At 41.6% G+C, this 21,038-nt stretch overlaps 1 protein-coding gene across 1 annotated transcript; it reads right to left on the bottom strand.

The window, feature by feature from the left end:
• Nucleotides 1–1,424: 1,424 nt before the first annotated feature.
• ATP6V1G3 (ATPase H+ transporting V1 subunit G3) lies at nucleotides 1,425–14,706 on the bottom strand. The gene is made up of 3 exons (XM_081039200.1): nucleotides 14,542–14,706; nucleotides 5,282–5,382; nucleotides 1,425–1,639 (listed from the first exon to the last, which is right to left on the bottom strand). The coding sequence occupies exons 1-3, from the start codon at nucleotides 14,621–14,623 to the stop codon at nucleotides 1,466–1,468; spliced, it is 357 nt and encodes a 118-aa protein (XP_080895326.1). The 5' UTR covers nucleotides 14,624–14,706; the 3' UTR covers nucleotides 1,425–1,465.
• Nucleotides 14,707–21,038: the final 6,332 nt, after the last annotated feature.

Here is a 21,038-nt window from a genome sequence, read left to right as displayed (position 1 = left end):
TAAGGATTTAGATGTTGCTGTCTAGGTTACTGAGTTAATGGCACACTGCCTTAGGTTGGGGGCTGCTCTAACAAAGTACCACAGACAGGGAAGGGGGGCTTATAAGTAACAGCAGCTTAGTTTACACAGCCCTGGAGGCTGGGAGTCGGAGGTCAGGGTGCAGTATGGTCAGCTCTGGTGACAGCCCTCCTCCAGGTTGCAGATGGCCACCGTCTCCTTATGTCGTCACAGGACAGCGCAGGAGCTAGCTGCCCAGCCTCTTTCTGTAAGGGCTCTAATCCCATCGGCCAGGGCTCCACCGTCACGATGTAATTACCGCCCAAAGGACCCATGTGGAAATACCAGGACCCTGGGGATTAGACTTCAGCAGATGAATTGGAAGGGACACAAACAGTCAGTTTATAACACATACTGACCTACTATATCTCCGGGAGGTTTCATTTATTTATCTATTTTAGCCTAAACAGCTATGTGAGCAGCTGTTTAATTTTCATTTAGTTTTTTCTTGTAAAAATTATACTTGAAAGAGAAAATATCTGGTTAGATGTGGTTAGGTAGAGAGGATAGTTATGTAACTCACTGCTATCTATCTATCTATCTATCTATCTATCTATCTATCTATCTATCTATCTAATCTATCTATCATCCATCCACCCATCATCCATCCATCCATCCATCCATCCATCCATCCATCCATCCATCCAATTTCTTTCTATCTATGAAGTTCTTAGCATGCTTCTTTGAACTAGTGGCAGCATCTTACTGGTCTCCTCATGAACTTATGAGTTAAACAAAATCTTTGACATCTGTTCACTTTCTATCTGTATGAGAGTCATGATTATATCCTCCTTTAAAAATGATCTTTTTAACAACTGCAACTAAGAACACATTTTTTAAAAATTTATTGGGGTGACAATTGTTAATGAAATTACATAATTTCAGGTGTACAATTCTGTATTACATCATCTATAAATCCCATTGTGTGTTCACCATCCAGAGTCAGTTCTCCTTCCATCACCATATATTTGATCCCCCTTACCCTCATCTCCCTCCCCCCCCAACCCCCTTACCCTCTGGTAACCACTAAACTATTGTCTGTGTCTATGAGTTTTTGTTTAAGAACCCATTTTTAAACTTGACAAAAAGGAGAAGAAAAAAAAACAGAACCAAACCCTCACACACCCACAGAAAGTAGTCAAGTTTTTGTCAAGTGTCAGAAAATATGTTACTCTGCTTTCCTGACTTCAAGTTAAATGACAAGGTCATTTAACCTGTTACCAGAAAGGAGGTAACGACTTTTTATTTGTTTTCTTCTAAATTCAGTGCTAATGTGTGAATTATGTCACACTGCAATCTGTAGATGTCTAGTAAATGTAGGATTTACCTTTCAAATTTTTCAATGGAAACATGAAGCCACAAGCAGTCAGGTGGTACACACATCCTTTATTGAGCAACAGGGGCACATTTAGTTGGTGGCTCTGTAGTTCATGTGGATTTCTGGTTTCACGTCACAGACCATGTTCAAAACTTGTGTTAATACACTTTCCATGTACTTGTTGTAGCTTCCGTGCAGTTCTTTGATCTTCTCCAGGGTCTGCTCTTCTATTTCTTCTGACAGATTACTCTGAGAGCCCATTATCTACCAAAATATAGCACACGGAATTCACTGCACTAGACATCATATTAAACTGCAATTGTTTTGTAAGTTAAATTTGGTCTACTCATCCATGATTGTTCGCTAGTGTACACTTTATGGATTTTTTTTCCAGTATTTGATCAGAGACTGGGTGAGATTTCCCAATACCATGAGTAAGATGGATAAAGTTTCCTAAAAAATGAAAACTGCCAGGGCAGATCGCTTCTACTTATAAGCTGACCTCTGCACCGTACAAATCAGATTCAAGTTCACAGTCATTGTATCATGCTTAGAAGAATTTTCATCACATTTTCATATATTTATAAGTTTCCATTCAGTTTTTTGTGTCTCCCCTATTGCTTACTTTCTCAATGTAAAGTTGAAAGACATCATTGAACCCAGTTTTGCTGGTTTTTAAACAGCCAATGACTGGTTGGCCAATTTTTAAAATACATGATCTGAATTATTAGATCCTGCTTTTCAGGAAGATCCTGAAAATGCCCAGTATATCCCAATATGCCCTGTAAGAAACTTTCACATGTACAGGCATATCTTCCTTATGCCATGTAGGACTTTAAATGAATGAATGGAAACTCCACAGGGGCAGAAGTACGTGTCATTTGTTCCCTGGTGAATTGTAAGGGCTTCAGACACTGCCTGGCACAAAGGAACTTCTCAGTCCACATTTGCTGAACTGAACAGGACGAGCAGATCGCCAGGCATCTCATTACCTGGGTTCTGTTGCTCTTGCTGGCAGAAGCCTGCTGTCTGGCATTTTGGGACACAATATAAATTAGAAGTTGATAATTATGTGACAGGTAATGGTACATTTGGTTCAGGGGTGCTATGAAAGCACTTTTCCATTTTAATTTTCAAAATTTCAGTGTTGAGACTGATGTGTGCAGCTTTACAGTGTAATGACTGATGACGTGGGGGAAATCTTTCAACACTCCATAGGTTTCTTTGTAAGTTGTGCAAATGTTCCAGTTTAAGGGAAAGCCGAGGATCAGCACCCGCACACTGCTTCACATTCTCAAATCTGTGGTTCCTTCAAGGAAACAGAATACTTTCACGATACGAATTTAGGAAAAAAGATTGAAGGTCTAAAAATCTTCAGTATGCCCAAAGCCACCATTGTCAGGTCTCCCATTTAGATCAGTGGTCCATCTAACTTTTGTTGCATTAACAATAGATTTAATTTTTTCACTGTAGTTTACAGTTCTTTTTAGCCATGTAATACCTTCTTCAGTAGAAGCTATGTTGGGTAGAAATGATAAGCAAGGGAAAATTTAACCTTTGATCCAACAGTATTTGTTGATGTCCAACCCACATTGGGATATCTGATTCAACTGATGTCAGGAGACTTAAAAAAAAAAAAAAGCATTAACAAGAGTTAAAGGTCAACAGAAAAAGGGACATGGAAGTGGAACACCTCCAGCAGTAGAAAACTGGCTTCTCGAGTCTCCTCCCAGGCTGCCTCCTTGCCCTGGATTAATGATGAGACTGAACTAGAAAAGCAGTATGTCGGACACTTTGAGGTCCAGACAAGGGATGGGCTGTGCCGATGGCGTTACAATGTGCTTGAGGTGGCTGAGACCTAAGCCTGCTGACCCTTCTCTGTGCGCCTTTGATCAACTAGCTGTAAAACTGGCTTCGGGCTCTAATTAGGAGAGCGATGGATGAGCAGTTTTAATTATCCTCCCAAGCAGAGAACAAACATCTCGAACCAGATTTACATCTTGAGATTCTTCTGGAGAAATAATAGTTCGAGATTTCACCCTAACCACTTTCTACACTTAGGGTCAGTTTTGTTATTCCTTGAAACAAGTAGTACAGATCTCAGAAATCTCCTACACAGAATGATACAAGCTGGTTGGTGTCAAGGATGATTATTTTCTCAGGTCCTCAGCGTCATGTTTATGACAGGACTAAAGAGGGGGGAAAAAGGCACAGAAGAAATGTTGATTCATTCTTTCACCGAAAATTTATCGTGTATTTACTATGGACAGACATTATTCCAAAATTGAAGAAAACAACAGAGAACAAAACAAAGGACCTCCCATTTTGGTGCTTAGAATCTGGAAGGAAAAATAGACAAAAAGCACAAAATGTAAATATGTAATATAGCCAGTAGTGATAAATGCTGTAACTGTAATGGGGAAATTCATTTCTTTTTTATGAGAGACAATTTTAGATAAAGTGATCAGGAAGAGAAGCTGAGAGTTGAGCAGAGATAAAAGAAAGATGAACGTCTGTAAAAAAAGAGCATTCCAGGGAGCAGATGCAGCATGTACAAAGGCTCTGGGGTGGTGGCATGTTCAGGCTGTTTCGGAAACAACAGGAAGACAGACATGGTTAGAATAGCACAAGCAAAGACGCAGGTAGGAGAAGATGCTACAAATGACCGAAGTAGATCCTCTTGCACATTGCTGAAAATCTTTCGCTTGTTTCCTTATGATTTCCTTTTCAACTGGCTGGCTTCATGCAATACATCTCTCATGAAAATATAAAGACATGCTTTTTCCTACACTAGCATTTCAAAACAATCTCCAGCTTACAGTAAAAAATAAGTACATGCCATTTTCAGAGCCATCAGGTGAGAGACACAGCCAAGGGCCAGTCACAGAGGGTTGTATACTCATGGAAGGAAATGGATTGTCTGATTCCTCTTTACAAATATTGATAAGAAGAATTTAGTTTTGCTGAGTGGTTCACTTGATTCTAAGAAGGACGTTTTATTTTAAGAAACTGGAAAAGCTTTGCCTGCTCTGGGATACAATTTACCTGATCCCACACAAGCCCCACATCTTCTCCCACTAAAATCAAAGTTTTAACGGAGAGATTTCCCAGCTGCGTGGAGTTTGTCTTGCAAAGTCCGGCTTCTGCACAGAGTTTTATTTATAGTTTTACTGAGGCCCAAAGAAAATACCATATAAACTTTAGTTATGGTACAGGAAATTTAATAATTTCTTTTAGTCCATGTCACAACACGAAAGGAGGGTGTTGGCTCTGAAAACTTCGCACTTTTTTTTTTATTGTAAACAGATACTTTTAAAATGCTAGTGTAGGAAAAAGCATTTCTTTATTCTTTCATGAAAGATTTGTTGAATGACCCGAGCCAGCTGAAAGGAAATCATAAGGAAACACTAGAAGACTTTCCAGCAATTTGTAGGAATATCTACTTTGGTCATCTGTAAACCTTGAATTCACCAAAGGAAATTTGGCCCAACCAACTCATTCTGTAACATTGTACAACGCTTTTCATTGATTCTACTAGTAAACGTTAATTGACAAAAACTATGTTTTCTAAAGTTTTTTCTTACTGAAGTATGTCAGTGAATAATCAGTGGTAGGAATAATACTTGATAACCAGTCCCTTCAATTTGTATGTTTGAGAATATGATTTTTAATATATAATATGTGTGAGATAATAACGATTGATTGACATTTTAGATAACAAATCAAAAAGCCTTGACATGGAAAATGAAAAATCAGTAATTTGGTAATGTTTAAACTTTAGTTGGATATTCAGCCTTGGTTGAACTATATCTGCTTGAGCCAGTGTATTTTCTGCACAGCATCTAATGAATATTAAAATCTTCTAATCTATGCCGCATGAAAGCCAGTGCTGACTTTCTGACTTACCTTAGACTGTTTCATTCGAAACTCCTTATCTCTCTGCACCCTGTATTGGTCGATTTCCACCATCGCCTCATCCTTAGCTTGCTTTATTCGCTTCACTTTTCCTGAAAATTAACAGTGGCATAAAAGACATGCGATTTCTCTTTAATACGCATGGACTGTCCAGCTGGATTTGTAAACATACAAGGTGAGGTCTACATTATTTTTTGATGAACTTTTTTCTAGAATGGCAAACTTCACTAAAAAAAAATGATATTGGAAAATTCCGTTTTTTTTCCCCCCCATTGGATTCTTTTGGAACATGGAAATGACAACGTTCTTTCACACTTACATGTTTAAATAAAATGTCTGCCCACTTACTCACAGCGGTTAACAGCCAGAGAACAGATTTTCGCTGTCATTTACTCGAAAAGACATTATTTGGTCAGAGTTTCTGTCCTGATTTGCTGCCAGGAATCCCTCAGTCCACACCAGCTGGATCCGATTAACACTGGCGGAGCTCCAAACCCTACAAACACGCAACTCAGACTCTATCAAACTGACTCACAATTTTTTAAAGCATTTTATTGGAATTGTTTTCCTTGCCATTTCTTGACTCTAGAATGTCTGATTAAGCCCCACAGCACATCAAAGTAGATATTTTTTTCCTCCAGTAGCTTTCTCTGAGGGGGTACTTGAAAGTGGTTGTAAAACCAATTGTTTTTAATGGCTAGGAGTTTAGTTAAGTAGCTCTCTTTTCTTTTATTAAGAGCAAAGGTGTAAGCCTTAAGCCAGCAGACAGCGACATAGATGAAAGTTTCAGACAAATTCAATGCTGTGGGGATCATTAGCTCAGCACATGACTTTTTGGACAACCAGAGGAAGTTTGGGGGGTTATAGACTAATATTAATTGCGGCTACGCCCCCACTACCTACCACCTTCTGAGGGGTTAGGTTCTAATGCTTTGTGACCATTAAAACTTTAAAGAAACTCTGTGTTTCTTGTCTTCCCATTTCAGTTAAACACCTTCATTCTTTTAAGTTCACATAGTTTCTTTTCTCTGATAATGTCTCAAGCTTTTGTTTATAATTGTTGCCAAGGGTTTGTTAGATTATGTAGACTTTGAACTAAATAATGGTGTTCTGATTAAGTAGCATAAAAGCAAATCTTAACATAAATATTTATCTGTCATCTAGATACATGTTTTCATGTGCTTTTGTTATTAGACACCTTTGTAGCATTTGAGTGTAGATGGTTTTTAAATCTCCCTCCCTGTTGGGTATGAGTTGCTTTGCTAGTCACTGTATGTCTCTATATATGTATATATAAAAGATAGATTGAAATGTGTCTCTTTTAATTAATGCCTATTACCCTTGAATGGGTCTCAGTAGACCTCATTCAGAACAGATATTTATGTCTGTCTTTATTCTCTTTAAAATCCCAGTCTGCTGAAAATTAGTGCTGTTCTGAATCCTGAGGTTCAGGGCTCATTACCAGCAATGCTTACCTTTTTCCCTCTTCATTAATGCTCATTACCATTTTGTATGTACAGATTCCTTCATTCTCTACAGTTACCGGTATAACCATTTTGTGGCAACCAAACTTACTCTTCACAGAAGAAATAGGTGGAATGTGGGTAGGGAAAACTACTTTTTTGATCCCAGGCTGCTGTCTTATCACTGCTACTCATTAACATTAGGATAAAAATACATTTAAGATGTAGTCACATTTTCTTAGTAATGATAGATTGTAGGATACGTAACTATTGTATAAAAATAAATCACATAAAACATTATTCCTCTCCATCTTAATTCCATAGTACATAAACATTTTGGTTTCAAAGTCATGACTCTAGCCCATAAAAAAAAAAATAATAATAACAGGGAGAAGTCTGTATGCCCTACCCCTGAGCAGAATCCAGCACTCCACTTAAGAGGCTGTATATTAGCCCCGTCACAAAGTGACAGGCTCAGAGTGTCTGTGACCCCCCCGTCATGGCACCAGTCACCTGCTGGTTCTCATTCAATTAAATAGGAGAGCCACAGGGAGACCGCTGCCGGCACAGCCGTTTTCTGGCTAGACTCAGCAGCTGCCTGGGCGAGAGCTGCAGACGCCATCCCTGATTCAATCCAGTGGGAGAGGCTGGAGCCTAAAGCCCGCCGTTTCATCAGAGGTGGAGTGAAATAGACTCATCATATCCACCACCTTATCCTCTGGCTTGCTTCGTATCTGTGCCCGAAGATCTCCAAATTAGACCTCTTTCTCCATACGCATAAAAAAGATGGCTACTGTGAACCCAAAGGAGTCTACATTCTTCTTTCTCAGTACCTTCTGTATTACACATTGGGGTGACCACTTGGGGCAATCGCGATTTTAAATGTGACCATTAAATATTAGGTCCTCAAGTTCCTACAAGGTCACACGGGCTAATCAGGCCAAATGTCTGATTTTCATTTTAGAAAATGTGGTAACATTAGGCATCCTGATTTTAAATACTGCTAAAGTAAGCCCGAAAGAAGTGTGCTGGAAAGGATGATTTTTGCTTATTCATCTATCACTCATTCAATATTTATCGGACATCTACTCTATATTATATGTAAAGCTAGGAAGAGAGGATAGAGAAACACATGTAATGTGCGCCTGGCCACCCGTGATGTAAATAAACTACCTTTTGGAAATGCATTCATGCTGCTCCAGCTTCCAAAAGGAAATTTGCAAAACATATAGAATTGTGAAGAATACACAAAATCCACCAGGAAAACAATGAAGCACAAATCTTGGGTCTGCTTGTTCCCTGACCATTAAAAATCATCACCTTTATGGAAACGGCTACTAAAAACCTATGGAATCTGTGCTTCCCCTCCACCCCAATAGTCATGTCTCATATTATCAGTGTAAGTCAAAAGTATAAAGAAATAGGCCCATGTATGCAGACCGGGATGCAGGGGTGGCTGCGAGGGGTGGTCAGGAAAGATTTCTGAGGCGGGAGCCAGTAAGCCGAAGAGACGGATGAGCCAGGACAGAGACAAGGATGGGCAGTCCATTTTGGGGACTAGAAAAAGGGCAAGAAGATATTTTAGGGGATTCTTTGTAAACGGTTCCCCCTTAGTGAATTCATTCATTTTCAGATATGCGTCTTGTTACGCAGATAGAGATGTTCTACATCCAAGAAGCCATCACTGAGATACATGCCACAGGGGCGGAAAAAAAGGAGAGGAAGCTGTTTGATGGATTTTCAGGTGATTTGTGAAGACAGGATTGGAACATCAATTTTGAGCACGTTAGAGCTGTGCTTTGTGTGGGAGGCAGGGGGCAGTTCTCGGGTGGGCCTTTCTGGCTTCTTGGTGACAAGAGGACAAGTGGACTGAGTCCAATGTGCCAAAGGTCCCTGGAAACACAGAAAATGCCACTCTGTTCCTTGGCTTGCTAACATGCTTCTGGAATCTTTTTCTGAGGGGAAGGATGGGATTTCATTTTCCAAATTGAACAGGACTCAACATGAGACACTAGGCAGTTGCACAATAAGACAGACGTTTTGCAGCCTTGAGCAAGTTAGAGTTTCTGAACCCCAAGTTTTCTCATCTACAGAACAGATTTAATAATCTACTGCGGAAAGGCAGGAGCAGGATCTGCACAAATGTGTATAGAGCGCAACACCAAGAATACGCAGTCATGTCTAATCATTATTAGGAAGGTAGGCCCAGCTGCCCGGGGCCTTTTGCTAGGCAGGAACATGGGGAGTAAAGTGTGAGTTTCTGGCTGTCTGTCACCAGAGAAGCCTGTGTCACCTTCCCCGAGGACATCTGGGTGCAGACATCCAGAAGGCAGCTGGACAGACCAGTTTGGGATCTAGGAGAAAGATCTGTAATGGGTTTGACGGGAATGGAGGGGACAAACAGAATAAGGAGACAAAAGGGATGAGGTCTTAGCCTGGGGGATGGCAGCATTCAGGGATGGGAGAGATGTAGAGAGAGCGGTGATTACAATGATGTGGCTCCATCCAGGGAACGCCGGCATTGTGGCATCGGCAGATGCTGGGGACGGGCATGGGTCCCCAGACACAGCCAGTCCTGCTGGCATCTTGTTGCTGGGCTTGTGGCCTCCTGGGCCGTGAGAGAATATATTTCTGTTGTTTTAAGCCCCGTAGTTTGTGGTAATTCGTTAATAGGGGCCCTGGGGAACTAATACAGAGGCTGCATGAGAAATGCAGAGACAGCAATGCCCGTTGCGTATGGGTGGCAAAGCCAGGCACTTGAGCGCGGTGGAAAGAGCAGGTATCTGAATGCGTGTGTCACCTGAGAAAAAGGTGCATACACAGAATAGAGGAAATCTTAATTTGCTAGGAAAACCAGGAGGACTTTGGGCATGTTTGGAGAAGTCTACCTGTTCGTAAGGTCCGTTTTGATTCCGTTCTACCACTCAGAAAACAAAGCAGAACAAAAGCAACAACCTTTCATGGCTTCGGGGGTTGTTAATATCATGACCATGTCAGCCCGGTTCAAACAAGGCTGTATTTTGCTCTCCTATCACACACTTTGGAAAAGGTAAAAAGCCCTCAGGAAAACAAAAAACCAGCCTCTCATTTGTCCCTGATCCATTTGATTTTATTCATCTTCCTGGGTCTGGGCTTTGCTTTTCCTTTACTTGGACTTTTCTTATTAAAAAATATCATATGGAGTTTTGTGCAGGTCGTGGATGGAATACAACCAAATGGTATTAATAGATGAAAATGTTTCGTGGTTATTATTTTAATATGACCCACTTGAAGAAATGAAAGTCCAGTATACTTACAAATAGCCCATTAGTCTGTGGACTATAAAGAAAGAGGAAGTATTTATAGGCCTACAAAACACACAAAACAGGGCCTTGGAGTTCTAATATAACAACTTCTCTTTTATTAGTTTATTAAAAGTCATGTCTTCATGGACCAAAATATCCCCTTGCACAGTGAAGAATTTTACTAAATCAAGGGGCTTGTTTAAATAATTCAGAATATCTGCATATTTGGGAACAAATAGGCAACTAGCAGATTTTTAAAAATATGGATGGTTTGCGTCCTCTAGACCCACACAAACTAATTTGCATTACTGTGTTAGCCAAGGATTATCTAAGTAGAAATAGTTTCTCAAGTATTAATTTTGCACTAAAGCAGAATTCAATGAGGGCCTCATAGGAGAGCATGCTTAAGGGACCTTTGCGGGCCTCTGCTGTTTGTTAGAATGTTTCTGGTATACCTGCGTGTTTGGTTCCTCTCATACCCACATTTGAACATTTGTGCTGCTTACCACGTCTTTCCATTTGTATCCCATAATGCACGTTGTAATTTTGAGTTACACAGAAATGCTATTTTTCTGCCGCTGCCAAAGTAGACAGATTGTTTATTTGTGGGAGAGGCTATGGTGTAGGTTCGGAAATCATAAAATATGGGTTCTTTATGTGCTGTTGAGCATTAGAGAATGGTGTTAATACAGAGCTGGGGAGTTTCCCAAGTTTGCAATGAGTGTTAATGAAACAAAAATGGTTCTCCTAACCAGCCATGAGGACGAGGCACAGTTTCCCAATAGAAAGTAATGCAAAATGGATGAATCCTTTCCACACCTTTAAAATCAACCCCTAAAACTGCAAATTTAGCATGAATTTTACTATCTAATGATACCATAGACCCATAAAATTTATGGCGTTTGTAAACCAAAATGTTCATCCACGGAGATGTTCGAGAACTGAGGTACCGCTGTAACTCGTCCTGGCCCAACACACCCACCTTCATGTTTTGATTAATGGACCATTATTTCGGCAAAAGATGTCAACTTCAAGTAAGATCATCTAAACTAGTGCCAACCCACCGCAATTTCATCTAAACTCAACCCCACAGTGAGACTGGTTTGTGTATACAAATCTGTGTGAGTGCCTTCACTCATAAATATGATTTAATCCATAATCAGGGAACAGAAGCAACTATCTGAGCGCTTCTACTCATCCTGCCAGAAGCAGTGCTGATCCCCTCGGGGATGGAACCTGCAGTGGTTGTCAGAAAGAATGGAACTCGGTCGTTCGATTTCACCTATTAAAAGTAAAAACAACTGTAGGTATAGTTTTCTGATCCTTAAAGCGTCTTGGCTATGTTTTTATTTCACAAAAAGATTGAAGCTCAGAGATGCTTCATAACTTCCACCAAGAAACTTAAGTTGATACAAACATTTTTTTTTTAAGCCAGTGGTTTCTCTACTCTGCTGCCTGATATCCCAGCTTTTAAAGCCTGTTCACAATCTGCTCCCTCCACCCTCACGCTCCAAATTGTCCCTCTCAGTACTGCAGCTGTCGTAGGAGGGAGGAGCAGTCAGCTCTGTTTCCATGGACCTGACAGGCTTTAGGACAGCTCCTGATAACCAGGCCTACAGCCCCTATCTGTACCCCTAAGGTGACACAGCTACACCATGAGCTGTGTTAGGAAGCAGCTTCCCAGCATCTGAGGCAGTCTTCCTTCATGGAATAGCTGAAGGTTTTTGCAGCACAACATGTAAATGCTACTGCCAATGAATCTTGTAGTTTCCTAAAACGATGAACATGTGAATTGCTCTGTTTGTACTCTCTCTCCCTCCCTCCCCCACTCCCTCCCTTTCTTTCTTCTTTAAATGTCCGTTCAGGAGGCCTGCTCTAGCAAAGACTAAAGGTGCAAGTTTTCTGGGAGGCTTTCAAATGAATGGATTTAAGAAAGAGGAAGTGATCATACACTTTCTACCAGGATATTCAGTACCGCGATTTTGTGGGTTCTCATTTGGAGTCTCTATCTGGACTTCATGTATGGCAGCTTTTCCAATAAATCTCTTTAAGGAAAAAAAGAGGAAGTGAAATATATAGGTTTATAAAGATGATGGCTACGTGTACCTCTCATGTTGTTTTCTCTCTCTCTCACGCTCACGGATGCATTTGTCTCTCTGGGGAATTCTTTAAGGAAGAGTCTAGGTCTTTTCATCAGTGTGTATGTACATCAGAGTGGCTTGGGAATAGGCACCCCACAAATCCTATGCAATAAATGAGTGAAATAAAAACTAGTGAAGTAGGAGAGAAGTTCCAAAGTACCAGGTACACAAAGTCATACTGTACTTGGCCACAGAAGGTTTACGAGGTGATCGGTGGGTGTCATCGCTACCACTTCTGCTTGCTGATAGCTATGTGAGAATACGGCTTCTCTCCAGTGACAACTGGCCTCAAGCTGTGCTTCGCGAGGGAAAGGGACAGGCTAACATTCTCTAGAAAACTGAGTCAGGGGTCAGTTGTTGAAAGTCCAAATATTTTTCACAACGTTTCTAAGGCCTGGATATTTCTAGTACTGGTTGAATATTTGCCTGAATATTCATGAACAAAGACCAAGGAAAAAAGTACACGAGTACTTTAAGTTACTGGCACATACAATGAACACTCTGTGTACTAATAATACAGTATGTATTTTCCAATCCTGGCTTCTGAGGGAAGATTGTCCCCGGACAGCATATTCATGAGGAAAGGAAAACACGTTTGGCTAATTATGGAACCTGGGGCTGGAATGCTTCCCACCCAAACAGCTTCCATGAGTCACAATACTTTTCTTATCTAAGGACTTTGCAAAAGGAGAGCTGCTTGGTAAAAATCATTTGAACCATCTGATAACATTAATTATATACATGCTCAATACTGTCACTTTATTTCTTCCATAATGAGGAAGCAAAGGTAACATAATTATTCCACATCTCAAAATAAGTTGGTCTTCTGTTCTGGGTATTTTAAATGTGGTTAAAGAAATTTGAATAAAGTGTCAGGGAGTTTTCTACACTGTCTCAACCAGCTGCTTTGTTTTCTGTAAAATCACCCTGCACTCATGCCATTTTGTAAGCACTTGCAGAGAGTGTTGTAGAAACAAAAATTGAGAAGTAGGTAAAGTGTGTCTCCACGATCTTCTTCCTTCTTTCCTCTCTTAGTGCCTCCACATAGAGCCTTTCCTTTGCTTGTTGGTGCCCACATTGCTGAGTGTGCAGGAAATCCAGCTGTTTTACGAAAGGGAAATGATCGACCTGCCCACGAAAACCCCAGTGCCCCGAGCAGCTTCCCAACCCTGTCTCTTGCATGGGTACTGTTCCCACTTGCACTGAGTACCTTTCAGCCACCTTGTGTCAGTACCTGCTCTGCTCCCATCACCACACTCATCTGAAGAGTTACACGAGCCACAGTTTTAAGACACGGCCCCTATCTTGCTGGACTTTAGATCTAATTAGGAAGAAGTTCACGACACACATTATTACAGATTAATAATGATGAAACGGGAAATGGGAAAAGCAGAGGTGTTGTCCCAAGCAGCCTGAGTTTGGGCTGCAGATCTGCGAGGTAGGTTTATCGAGCATAGGAAAGGCACATTTTATGTCATGCAGGGGTTAAGGTCTTGCCCATGCAGTTCCTGCCTCCACCATTTACCCTCAGTGTGGGCTTGGGTGAGTTGTGTAATTTCTTCTCTAAGCATCATTTTCCCCCTTTGCAAAAAGAGCTCATGTAAGAAGGAAGCAAAATAAATGCTGAACATAGTGCCTGGCACGATATTTTCTATTTTAAAAAATGATGACCTTTGGCAAAGTATGGCCTCTCAGGTTCCACAGACATAAAATGGGAATAATAGTAATACCCAAGTCACACGGTTGTTGTGAAGTTGTGAATATCAAAGAGACTAACTGGGGTTGAAATTCATCGAGATCATTCTATGGGTAAGTATATACACACATGACTAAATAGAAAGGTAGAAAATTAAAAAAAAATAAAATAGAAGTATTTTGAAACACTGGAGATTAAAAGCCACCAGGAAGGGGATGAGAAGGGGCTGTTAAATATGATTGTCACACTTTCACAGGAGTAGGAATAGATGCATTCAGAGGGGAGGGAACTTGCTCACATTTTCTCACCAGCAAGGAAATCCCATCTGGAAGTTGTTTCTCTCTTAACCGGTCACAGTATTGAGACACTGGGGTATGGTGACATCAGGGAAGTTGCAGAAACAAGGGTTACGCCCATGACTTCAATGTCCATTATCGTCTCACTTTGTATGAGGCCTCTCGAAAGGATCTGAGTTAGGGAACTTTGTCCCCACTATAACTGGGTAGTTTTAGGGAAATGGCCAAGGTCTCACAGGGACAGAGTGAGAACCAGGTTTTGAACGAGAGCTGGCCTGCCACCGAGCTCCGTGCTTATCCCACTGCAGCCACCCCCACCTTCTTCTACTTTGTGACAACTCCCTCGGAGTTCACACCGAATGGGGACTTACTCTTCTTGGCTTCCTCGAGCTTGTCCTTGGCTCTTTTCTCTGCCTGAAGGAGCTGGTGGATCCCCTGGGACTGGCTGGTCATGGCGGCTGGCTTCAGGTCGAGTGGCTTCTATGAAATCTGGGAAGGGACAAGTCTGTTTATCCTTATGGAAATCACCACATAACTCAGATTGTGGTGTCAACAGTGAATTCTAAACACAGCTGTTGGTACCAAAATGGCCTGACTGGGCCAGAGAGCTGGGCCCTTAGGGGAGTCAGTCCAAGGGTGGAATCCAGAAAAACAAGTTAAGTCACTCTGAGGAAGCCGAGGACCTATGGTTTCTGCGAACTTCAGTTCTTCTAGATGAAACACGAAACTTCAATGGGGTGATGAGTCTCCTTATAAAAACGATGAGGAAGATATCTATAGGGAGATTGGCTTCCTTCTTCTTCCAGAAAATATTGACTTGTGTACCGAACTTTTCTTTCAAGTTGTAAGATCTGTCTTTGTTCTCTGTCTATGCACTGCTAATTTTAGGTTTTTTGTTTCTAGTGATTCAATGATCTGCTCGGGACAAATTTATTTACCTTTTTCTGGGAAGGAGACTTCCTGGCTCTGTGCACAGGAGATAGGCAAGGGAGCTATTCCTTTTTCTCTCTAGGCCTCTGGTGACAGAAACAGAAGGATTTCTGGGCGGGAATTGCATGGCTCTCTAGTTATGTAATATGCTGCACTTCCAGGGAGCAATTATGCACTGACTGAACCAGTATAAGGGAAATTATAGCTGTAGGTTTTGTAGTTAAACTAAAATCACGCATTTTATAGTAGTCACTTCTTATGATGGGTGTTGTCTTCAGATAGTTCAGTGAACTCCATCGCACTTGATTTGGTTTAATCCAGTCGTGATTGGACAAATGAGAACGCTGGTCCCAGTGGAGAATTACACAGTATCATTTAGATGTATCTAACAGTCTTGTTTGGAATGCAAACATAATCTTTTGACTTAGTCGTATGGCCAGAGGTTTTATGACCCAAAAATAATCTGAAGGTTGGAGTTTCACGTGTCGGTGCTTTTCTGAATTGTACCTCTGTTGCCTCACCCATGACAACTAGGTTCAATTTCTTCAACTAGGGGCCCGGACTTAAAGATAATTGTGACGCAATCTGAGAGTTACATGGTATAAGGCGTTCGTGGTCATTTTCCCTTGACATTTCAGAGTCACCTCATCATCCATGCCTATATCACAACATTACCTTCAGCACATCTTCCCAAAAGGAACAGCTTTTTTATTTTCCCCAAAGGATCACCTTTCTTTCCTTTAACATTCAGGTCGGGTCACTTTATAGAATTTCATTTTTGTTGCGTCATTACAATAACAAGTACAACTGGAATAAATAGATATGTGAACAGATACAGCTCTTGGTGAACACACATTTTCATTGTACGAATAGACGTATGAAGGCAGAGTGGAGAGTAGCTCCCGAGGCTCCAGCCGGCCCATCTTAGGCATTGGTTTAGCACTGTTTTACTAACAGAGAGGATGGAGGTCATCTGTGATGTCTGAATGGCTGGGCGGACATGGTCTAAGAACTTGCTTTGATCCTGTGCCAGCTATATTTACTAAATATGTCCTGGATGCATTTCTCCTGGTCCTGAATTGCAGAGGAAAGGTGAGTCGAGTGGAGTGAGGTCACTGGTGAGACACTAGGTAGGAAGGACTTTGGGAGAAGATGATTCTTCCCACTGTGGTAGAAAAACAGAGTCTCCTAAAAGCTTGAAGAATCATGACTTTGCCATAGTTTGAACAAGTGACATAATTAGATGCTCACTGGCCAAGGCCTTCCTTTCCCACCAGACGCACGTTCCTGGCCAGACCGCAGCCTTCACCGACGCTTCATTTTTATTACATTCGAATCAGTTTGCGTAAATGATAGAATGTGCATGTGTGTGTATTTTAAGTTAGAGGACAATATACGTCCTCTATATGCATGTTAGAGGACAATGTATGTTCAAACATTTACTTAGAACAGAAAATATATATTATGTGAAGTACAAGGGGTGTTTCAGGGACCCTTCCTATCACCACGTACATCACTGGGCGTCCGTGGGCCACATTGGGGCTAATGGTGCTAAAAGCTGATGGAAGCCCTCGGAACTCGCACTGCCCAGGTTCAATTCTGGTCTGACGAAGCTCTCCAACACCTGTCAGATCCTGTGTGCAAAGTCTGGCGGTCGTTGTGACCACTTTGGGGGCACATCGGTGCATCTGGTCGTATCGGTGGGCTCTGTCTACACGTCTGTGACTTGCAGTGAACGGATTAGTGGCGGGACATTGTCATCACATTCCTTTATGATCTCACCGTAACTCCTACTTTTATGACAGAAGTTTTCCTTCTCTTCATTTGTGTGAGGAAAGAGTTTTTCTTGCCACCTAGTAATTAAACCAAATAATGCTTTCTTCTGTAATTCGAGTGCCATAAATCGTGTCTGGTTTCTATTTAGATGGCATGTTAAGGTTATGATTTCTATGTGTCACCCTATCAGAAACATAATTTATGAATACTATTACTTATTATATTATAATATCATGTTGTCATTATTCTTTTTAATGATAAATTTGGGTATTTGTTTATTCATTTTTATAAAAATTCCAAGGACTAGAAAGGGATTTGGTTTTTCAGATGAGGAAGAGAAATGGATGTATTACTCATAGTAACTTTATAAAAAAGGAAATGTAGGGCTCATATAGTGTATATTTAGGTCCCTGCTCTTTGATTCTCTTTTCAAAATACTTGCATATTTCTTTTTTACTAGTGCAAAATATAAAAAACTATTACTAAAAAATGACAAAAATCTTAAAAACAAAATCTATGCCCTTTAGAAAAGATCCAGTTGTTGAATGTGAAAGGAATACAGTGAAACGCTTCTGATTTTTGCTCATACTTCACTTGAAAAAAATTTGATGTTGAGTATTTTGAATAACTGCAATTACAAATTTAGCCAGTGTTCCGTGTCTATCTTTTTGGTTTCTCTTTTTTGCAGTTTCATTTCTACTCAGACTTCCTCTTCTCACCCATTCCATCATCACCACCGCCTAGTTCAGCTAATAGTCTGCTCCTTCCTCCTTCTGCCTGTGCTGGGTGAGCCCTTGAATCTGAACGACAGTGAAAAGTAGGTTAATTCCTGGTTTCCTGAAGGCTTGCAGCTTCTAGGTATTTCAAAACTGGGAACTCTAATCTTACAGGAAAAGAAAACTAGCTGATGCTTCTATTATGTACGTCACACACTCACTGTGGCTGGGCAGTGACGTGTAAAACAAATATAAGTCAAATACAGAGCACTTTCTACTTTTTAATCTCTGCCACTAGGGAGGGAAGTGGTTCTCCTTATCCCGCCTCATCCTCTGATTTCTTCCCCTCTCTCCCTCCAGTGGGTTAACCACACCATACATTTTATCTTCAACACCAAAAAACCTTCTTCTGCAGCTTCAGTTAGACTCCTCCTTCTGCCTGGAAGAGCTGTCTCTTATTTGCCTAGAAGATAAATCATTCAAAGCCTATTTCCAAGGTCTACTTTAAAGGCTGGAACTTTCTAGACCCTCCCAGACCTACTGATCCCTTCTCCATCGATAACCTTCAGCACTGTGTGCATACTTGTCACAGGGCATCCCTTCCACCTTTTTCTATTATTGTGAGCATCAGACATAATAAATAAAAGATGTGTTTTGTAATGACAGGCATATAGAAAATCCTCAGTGTCAGCTGCTGGCGTGGTGAGGGTGAGGGGATGTGTGTGGTAGCACTGAGTACTCTTACTGGCCATCCTGGGGTGGACGTGCAGCTTTCAAATGCTGGGTTAGGTCCTGAAGTCCGTGGCTTGCTCATGTCGAGATACATATGAGAACACTTAGAAGCCCTGTAAAGTTTGGTTTACTTGAATTTGTTTATTTTTGTTTGTTTCAAAGACATATAGAGTAATTCCATGTATCCTAAAGTTTGAGAACCACTGACAGACCGAAAGGAACAAAAAGAAAAGTGTCTGGTCTTCCACGGTTTCTGGCTCTCAGACAGCCGACTCGCCTAACGGTGAATGGGGTGTGATAGGCGATTGGGAATTATTCCTGATTGCCTGAAATGTTTGCTTCATTCTGTTTGACTATCAACCTGTAACCATAGCATATGCCATTCACTGTGCTTGGTTTCGTGAAGAATAATAGAGTAGCAAGTCTCTCAGAGTTCGGCTTTAATATCGGGGTAGTAGCCTTCACCCTTGATCTGTGAGATGTAGCTCTCCATCGAAGGAAAACAAGTTGCAAAAAATGCAATTTTTATGGTCATAGTTTGGATCAGCCTACAGGTCATAAGTTCTGGAAAATCCGTGTAGCCTGTGGGGCACACCTCCGTTGGCTTGAGCTCTGTAAGTTTTTCAGTGCTACGGGCACTTGCGGTGTCCTACAGCGGGGGACACCTCCTGAAAGGTCAAGTCAGAACCAGGATGTAACACTGACCCTTACCGTGCGTTCTGCCTGACATTCTGTCTTCCTGCTGAGAGAGGTAGGGATGAACCCTTCATGGGTTAGCGTGGAAGACACTGAGTATGCTGCAGACACGTTGGGCTGTTCATATGCGGCAGGGGAGGCGGGAGGAGGGCGGTGTGTACAAACGTTTTTGTAGACACCCATCCACTGGTATTACCTTCTCCTGCCTGTTTGCCAACCTATCAGAGAAGGCGGTGAGTGGGCTTGAGATGGAAGCCGAACATGGGTAGCCTGCAAGCAGGTTCCTTGAGTCACATGGGGTTCAGACACCCCACTGCCGGAAGCACTGTTGCTGTATTGATGGTGTCCCAGGGGGCAGTGCCCAGAGTTGGGGTAAAAATTGCTTCTGGGAACTTAGGGTATCACAGGATAGGGGAGAAGAGGGTGTTTCCCAGCTAGTCTTCTAGAGAAGTGAGAGTGCTTTGCACACCATCTGCCCATGACCACCCTCACTACAAACTTGTCGGGGTGGCATGGAAGGAGTGGTGTTCCCTTTTCTTTCACCTTTTCTCCCCCATGCTGTCCTTTCATGAGATCTCTTTTTTAAAAAAAAATGTTCTAGGAGTGCCCCAAATGCTCCTTGAACCTAGTTCCTCCTTCATGGGTATACGGGAGAGGGAAAGAAGAAGTACCCATTGAGCTACCCAGGTGACCCTAGAGAACATTCAGGAAGCCTCAATAAAAGGAGAGGAATGTGTCAAAGAGAAAGTGCCAAGAGCCAGACCCAGAACAAGGGTTGCGCAGCGCAGCCTTTGCCCTGGGACAGCCCTGTCCCCAGGTGCATTCTCTGGGTGCTGGGATACTCTGAGTCCTGCAGCTTTGGCTCCAAAGGTGTCATCTGCCCTTGGCCAAAGCAGCACTGGGCACGGTGGGTGGAAGAGACGTTAGTGCAGGAAGCTTTGCAAGGATGTTAGGGAGCTTACAAGACCACTTGAAGCTCATTGTGTTAGGAATTCACACACAGAGGGAAGGTTGGTTGGAAAAGCAATCTGGGGCAGGAGGAAATGGGTGGAAATGGGCAGGAGGGAGAAGGGGCCCGAGGCTGCAGAGGGGGACAGGCACACAGTGCCATGGAGCAGCTTGGGGACAGCTCTTCTGCATAAAACACATTCCCATTCTCCTCGGAGGGAGGCACTGCTTCTCGGCTCATGCTCATAGCTCCATCGGAAGTCAAAACAGACACGGAATAATTGCATTAGTGTTCAGAAGTGATGTATATTTATGTAAGTGAAATCCAGTAACCCAATCTGAAGGGTTCATCAATTTAAAGCCTGACATGGGTCAATGTTGAGCATCAAAAAAAAATAAAAATAATGTAAAATATGTCTGGGCTCTGAAGCTGCTTGTGCCAAATGGCAGCCCCACCCACCAGCTGTGGGCAGCTCGTCCACAGTGAGCTGTGCTGTAAATGTGACCACCTGCTGAATGCTGAAAATGTAGTTAGTATGCATCAGAGCATGTCAAAAGATCGTGTCAATTTTTTTTTTAATAATTGCATGTTGAAATAATATTTTGGCTGTACTGGGGGAAATATTGTGTATAAGAATTCATTGCATGCTTCTCTTTACCTTTTTTTTCTGTGACTAATAGAGAGTTCAGAATTACATACATGGCTCATATAATGTTTGTATTGGTCCGTGAGCTCTTGAGCCTGGTTCTGCTGTGTGTTTGCTGTGTGTCCTTGGGGAAGTTAGTCGACTTCTCTGTACCTCCAGTTCATCAACTGTAAAGTAATTGAGCTGTGAAGATGAAAGGATTGGATATCTGAAAAGCACTTAGAAAAATATCTGGGATGTAGAAAGTTTAGCTACTAATATTTCTATGTCTCTCTATCTACTGTAAAAAATACATGCGCTTTTGTATGTGCAGTACCAAAATGACACACAAAAGCATGAACTATTACAAAGTGCTTTTAGCATAGTTTGGTTTTTCTTTTGAATTTTTAGTAAAAGAGTTCCAGTGAAGTATAGTTACAAATC

The sequence above is a fragment of the Rhinolophus hipposideros genome (genome assembly GCF_964194185.1).
Source record: "Rhinolophus hipposideros genome assembly, chromosome: 26".
In the NCBI taxonomy this organism is placed as follows: domain Eukaryota; kingdom Metazoa; phylum Chordata; class Mammalia; order Chiroptera; family Rhinolophidae; genus Rhinolophus; species Rhinolophus hipposideros.
The sequence above is the reverse complement of the archived record's forward strand: the minus strand, read 5'-3'. Positions and strand labels throughout refer to the sequence as shown.

Coding starts and splice junctions, on each gene's coding strand:
- ATP6V1G3 (XM_081039200.1), bottom strand. CDS start 14,623: ATGACCAGCCAGTCCCAGGGGATCCACCAGCTCCTTCAGGCAGAGAAA. Junction 5,383..14,541: donor GCTCGAGGAAGCCAAGAAGA/GTAAGTCCCCAT, acceptor GTTAATTTTCAG/GAAAAGTGAAGCGAATAAAG. Junction 1,640..5,281: donor TTCGAATGAAACAGTCTAAG/GTAAGTCAGAAA, acceptor ATATTTTGGTAG/ATAATGGGCTCTCAGAGTAA.